Here is a 6391-nt window from a genome sequence, read left to right on the forward strand (position 1 = left end):
TATATAGTGGGATATGAAATCATGGAGAAATATCCTCCACCGATTTTTATAGCGTGAATCAACATATTTTTAGTTTTTCCGGATATGATATTTGATTAAAATGTATTATAAGTCCCTTTACTTTTAAAAAATCAAAATTTAGTCCTTATATTTTTATTTTCAAAATTTAGTCTATTTACTTTTTAAATTTTAAAATTCTGGTACAACTATTAACACTATTTTTTGGTTAAATGCAAGCTAATTACAACCCATTTTTAATTACATAGCTACCACCAAAGTGTGTTTTATTATTATTATTATTATTTCAAAATGTAACAACAAAAAGTTAACCAAAAACAAATAAGTATTAATAGTTATACCTGAATTTTGAAAAGTAAAAATTAAATTTCTGAAAATAAAATATAAGAGCTAAATTCTAAAATTATGAAGAGTACAAGGATATATGACATATTTTAACCAAAATGTTTTACCAAAGGATAAGATCGTACCATAACTAGAACCTGATACCAAATTGAGCTTCATTCATGTCGGTGTTTAGCACCGAGAATTTATCACTCTTTTTTTTTTTTTTTTACTTACTTTTTCAAACCTTAAAATATTATCAAAAATTGTCAATTGTTTAATGAAAGCATTTTGGAAGTAACATACAATGTTTTGATAAGTTTTAAAGAAACCCGATTTTTAATGATTCATTTAATCAAATTTTGTCTGGACCGATCGAGCCAACAAATCGATAACTTAATTGGTTTTGAAAAGCCTGAAAAGAAAAGAATAGATTAATAACTTTAAATATTAATTATTTCCATTAATATATCCACTCAAAAATCATTGTAGCATATACAAAACCTATAAATAAGTGCAGTACAAACTGCAAAAACAAACAAACAAACAAGTACTCCAAGAGAAGCAACTAGGGGTTGCTTGAGAACCAAGTAAAGAGATTTGAGTTTGAGATATGAACTTGTATTTGATGTACATGCATCCGCCATAATATTGTGTTCACTAGTAGATATGCTTCTTTGATTTCAATAAAAGGTGATGTCTCAGTCACCTTATAGTCTCACAATTTCGATAGCAGTCGTGCTGTCGGGTCGAGTTCTGTCCATCATATATGGTGTTCATGTCAAGTTTACTGTGGAAAAAAAGGATAGGATGCAGTATAGTTAGTGTTATGAAGAGTGTTTATCTTGTTCAAAAGGAAATGCCAAATGCTGATAATATCGATGTTTTCGTTCGGGTTTAAACCAAATTTGCAAGTGAATAAGTGATACCTATTGTCTTGTTGAGTAGCCAAAGCAGTAAAGCTAGTTCGATCCCGAATATGGTGTGGATTCCAGTTCTGTCTACCATGAAACCGTACACTGTAATTCCAGCTCTGTTGTGCTCTAGATATGTCACTGCAACACGTTTAAGGAACCGATATTAGGATTATACTGCAAAATGTATGCAGATTAGAAAGATTAAATGGTTAAAAGTATCATGGAGGCGTCTTGCATTAAGAATCAAATTGCATTTTGCTCCCTTAACTTAAAAAATGGGCCAATTACTCCCTATATGTTAGATCAAAAAGTAAACTGATCATTCCTGTTAGAAAATTTTCATCTATTTCTACGGTTAAAAAATGACATGGCAGAATACCAAAAAATTACACCTGGCATGCCACGTGTACCTCATTTTGAGATACAGGGACCAGTTTTTAACAATAGAAATTGATTAAATTTTTAACAGAATGACCAGTTTGCTTGTTGATCTAATGTACATGGACTAATTTGTTTATTTTTTGAGTAAAAGTGGCAAAATGCAATCCGACTTTTAATACAAAGGCCTCTATGATACTTTTACCGAATAAACAATACTTCTTTTTTCAAGCTAACCTAATGCCTGTCTCTTTTGGAAAGATACCGTGTGCGCAAAAATGGGGACAAGCTTTGTGTTATCCAAATCATCCCCTTCATCTTCTTCATCTGATTCCCAATCGACGTCCGCCGGATACATCTGTGGAGAAACGACCTGAGCCATGGGTGTTTCACCATCAGCTTCGTCGAAAGAGTTGATTGTTGCACATACATGCCACTTTGCGGCAAGGCCCGTGATAGCCTGTGCTCTGTGAGTGATCTTTGTGGCACTCCTCAAGCAGATGAATAGTCCGGTGACTAGACTTATAGAGCATAACTGCATCAATCACCGTATAGGAAATTACGATTTTACATTAAGCAAGTCTCGAAACAGATAGTATAGCAATGTACCGGCTTACCGCTAGTTCTCCGACCTCGTAGATATTTAAAGCGGTAGTAGTTCGAGTTGTCATGAGCAAAGCAAAGAACTGACTTGCAGTGACCAACACCAATGACAACAAAAGGAATAAGCGGAACCGGTGACTTATGATCCGAAGATTTCTTCTTATCCTGAGGTGTTCGGCCAATATCGAACGCACTTCGGTTTCCTTTTGAAAAACTTGAGCAAAGTCTTCGAGTCGGAGTATTTGGAGATGACAAGTAAGTTGGTAGAAGATGCAGGCCAGGATGAAAATGGATGTTCGATAAAGCCACGACGCCAACTGCAACGCACACACAATGATGTCGCTCACGTACATGTTGCCAAGGTACGGAATTTGGCTCGCCCCGGTGGCGTACCACCAAATTCTGTATGCACTCTCAGCAGCAAGACAAGGAAGCACAAATACACAGAGGAGTTTCATTGATTTCTGCAAATATCATAGCTTCACATTTTAGAGTGTACCATGAATTATATTGTTGAATGATTTAAAAAAGAAAAACCAAAACCAATTCCTAGGCCGAAATTTAATTATAAATTTTCGAGATATCAAAAATATAAGGTTTTCATGTATTAATTTATAACTTTATCATTTTGAAAGGAATAAACAGAATTTTTTCATTTAAAGTGTAATTTTACTATAAATATATTAATTTATAAGAGGACTGGATTAAAAATTTTTCATTTTTGGGTGGGCCAAAGCCTTACCTACCCCCTCAGATTTGCCTATGACCAAAACTTTCTCTCTATTAATATTAAATGACGTTTTTCAATCAGTAAATTTTAATTCTATTAAAATTTGCACTTTTTTGATTTGTTTTAATAGTACAAGGGCTAAATTAATCCATTTGATAATAGAGGGACTAATTTGATCTGATCATAATAATAGAGGCACCTGCCAAGTACATTCACCATTTTAAAATACTCAACCTGATGTTTATGGACTAATTTAGAATCCGAGCAATAATTGAAGATATTTAGTGCAATTAACCTCTTTTTATCTCTGAGATTTATCTCCTAAAAGCCTCTACAGCTTCCAAAGTTCATCACCAAAGATACATTAAAAATTTGATAAACAACAAAAAGATGATCACTGATCAGCGAATTTGAAATGAGCTTTACTGAGCCATCCATGGGAAAAAAAAAAAAACACATACCTGCAGCTCCTCTGCATATCCTTTTCGAACTTTATCACTAACATCACACAATTTATCCAAGAAAAGGAACTTCCTGATCCCATATTTCCGAGCCCAAGAAGATAAACTAATAAAAGAAACCGCCGCAAAAGAGGAAAGTGATAACTGCACCACCGCATCGTACGGTCGCCGATGCTTTTCGTCACAGTTTGAACATAAAAGAACATAGTGCGAAATAATCGGAACCCCAATAGCAAGCACGAAGAAGAAAGACCAAGAAAGACTCACTTTCCATAAATTGGATTGATCTAAACAAAACCAGTTGAGACCTAATCTGAAACTCCTTAATTCGAGCCCTTCTGGAGTTGAATAGCTTGGATTTGATGATCTGTTTTTTGGTAATAAAGATTGGGTTTCATTTTCCATAGCTTTGGACACTTTGATTGTAAAGTCAGATTCGGGATTTGAGAGAAAAACATATAAAGAATGATCAAATTTGCTTGAAAATGGGCTATATTTTCAAACTCGTAATTGTTGCTCAAAATACGTGTATGGCGTTTTTATATTGTAAGGAAAAAATAAAATACTCCATGATTGGTGTTGTTTGATCGTGGGACCGGTTTATGACTGGCCAGGAGTGTTTTTGTCGATTGCTTTTGGACCCGGTTTAGAAGATAATTAAATAATTAATTCATGATGTAAACCGATTAAACCCGGTTAATTTTGTCCTTTTAAAGATTATATATTTGGTCGATTTTTTATTTAATTGATTCTATTGACTGTTAAAAATAGTTAAATAATAAATTAAAAGTTTTATAAACTGATTTCAATGCTTCAACAATTAATTTTTCGTCTCAATTTTTATTCAATTTTAAATAATTTAATTATAAGTAAGTTTAATTTTTTTGTTTAAATTGATATACCAACTAACTTTCGATTCAATCGATCTAACTGATCAATTTAGTCTGATTCAAAAACATTAAAAAATTTTTAAATGAGACTTTCGAAATATCTACGAGATTATTTAAGAATTATTTGTCATCTAACGATGTTAACATGCTATTCTAAACTATCAATTTTTATCTTAAGTTTTTTTTTTTATCGATCCATAAAGGGATTGGTTGATATACAATTTTATTCCACTAATCCCATTTTTTATACTTTATTTATGAGTTATCTGAGAGATAATTCATTGTCTGATAATGTTAGTGTGCTTATTTGCATAATAATCGTTTTACTATCTTACAACTTTAATTACCCAATGTCGTTTCAAACAAAATTATTTATAAATTTTGAATCGTAAATTCGTTAATTAATAGTTAATTAAGTTGAGTGCTTGAGACTCGGTGATGTTAGACTTCCTTTAAAATGTAATTTATTTCAATAGAAGAATATTTTTCTTTTATTTTTTATTTTCAATTTAATAAAATCACTATTTAAATGAAAACAAAATTTATTTCTAGAAATTAAACAGGGTTCTTTGTTTCATTTTTACTTAAGATTCTATGAACACAAATCTTGTCATTATTATTAGTAACATTTTAATTTCTTTTTTAAGGTTGATCCATAAAAGAAAAGAAAAGAAAAAATCCTTTTTAACAGTTGGATCACGGCTATGAGATAAGCAATACCTAGCCATATTACCATTAGAAGATGAATCCCGTCAGTGTACACACTACATGTGAGTTTGTAGATCACGGGGACTGAGTGCGATTGGTTTTATATTATTATCACCCTTTGAATAGATTTTTTAAATTATAAGTTAGGTGAGATTAAAGGTGAATATGAGTTGAATCGTAACAATTTTAAACTTGTTTGGTAGGTTTGAGCTTAAATCGACTTGAAAAATGGGTTAAAATTTTCGCTTAAACTCGTCTCAAATAAAAAGTTAAAAATCGAGTCCGGGCCAACTCGCATATGTTAAATTTTTATTATATAAAATAAATTTTAAAAAATAATACATCAAATACACTAAAAATATTAAAATAAATATTTTCTAACAAATTAAAAAATTAAAAAAGTATTTATACTTAATAACACTAATAAATGTATAACTTAACAAACAAAAGTCTCTAAAATAGTAACAAAATTAACAATAAAACAAGAGTTATACAATATTTTAATAATAACAATAAAATAATAGCAATATAATAATGAAATGGTAGCAAAACAGTGAAAATTAATTTTTCTTTTTTAAAAATTCGGATTGGACCCTGGCCAAAATAGGTTTACCCAAGGCCCGACCTATTTTCTAAACAAGCCTTCTTTTTTGCTCAAGATAAATTTTCAAGCCTATGTTTTTGTCAAAATCCTCTTACTTTTCAGGTGACCCGCCCATAATGAGGTCTAGATAAAATGACAATAGTCTCTTTTATCTTAATCGGTGATCGAGAGTTGATTCTCAACTTAAAAAGGAAACAATATTAAAATTTATTATCAATATTTACCTTTTAATGAAACTATAAAATTTAAAAAATTAATAATACTAAAAGAAAAGGTTACATCTTTCTTTGATGGGATGGAAATAGATTTGAGTACTTCGAAAAGGAAGATGCCTCCCCACCCTGAAATATATAAATATATATTATTCTTTGATCAAGGTTGCTTTGATCTTAAGAGACTTGCATTTTAATATTGCGTAGTGGCTTTCTAATTCTAGATTGAATGGGGATCGAAATTGAAATCGATTCCATCATTATAAAATATATATATTTTAAATTTTTATAAAAATAAAAATAATAGAAATTATAACAACGAAATAAATATTTAAACTAATTTAGTTTTGGTTTATATAATTTTAACCAGTTTTATATCGATTCAATTTTTATCTAATTTTAAAATATTGATTGAATTTCTTTAATCAACAATGATTTTATTTTATTTTTTGAAAATTAATTTTCACTATGTCAAGGGTCCATTACTTCATGATAGAATGATGAACATTATTAATTTTTATTATTTTTATCTATAACTTTTATAAT

General features: G+C 30.4%; 1 protein-coding gene across 1 annotated transcript; it reads right to left on the bottom strand.

Moving 5' to 3' along the window:
* Positions 1-780: 780 nt before the first annotated feature.
* Positions 781-4019, bottom strand: LOC108458418 (uncharacterized). The gene is made up of 5 exons (XM_017757805.2): positions 3432-4019; positions 2255-2704; positions 1875-2172; positions 1272-1397; positions 781-1132 (listed from the first exon to the last, which is right to left on the bottom strand). Exons 1-5 carry the CDS (start codon positions 3834-3836, stop codon positions 1119-1121), a joined length of 1293 nt encoding a protein of 430 aa, XP_017613294.1. The 5' UTR covers positions 3837-4019; the 3' UTR covers positions 781-1118.
* Positions 4020-6391: the final 2372 nt, after the last annotated feature.

Source organism: Gossypium arboreum, chromosome 10, assembly GCF_025698485.1.
Source record: "Gossypium arboreum isolate Shixiya-1 chromosome 10, ASM2569848v2, whole genome shotgun sequence".
Lineage (NCBI taxonomy): Eukaryota > Viridiplantae > Streptophyta > Magnoliopsida > Malvales > Malvaceae > Gossypium > Gossypium arboreum.

Coding starts and splice junctions, on each gene's coding strand:
- LOC108458418 (XM_017757805.2), bottom strand. CDS start 3,836: ATGGAAAATGAAACCCAATCTTTATTACCAAAAAACAGATCATCAAAT. Junction 2,705..3,431: donor GATATGCAGAGGAGCTGCAG/GTATGTGTTTTT, acceptor TGATATTTGCAG/AAATCAATGAAACTCCTCTG. Junction 1,398..1,874: donor CCAAAAGAGACAGGCATTAG/GTTAGCTTGAAA, acceptor AACGTGTTGCAG/TGACATATCTAGAGCACAAC.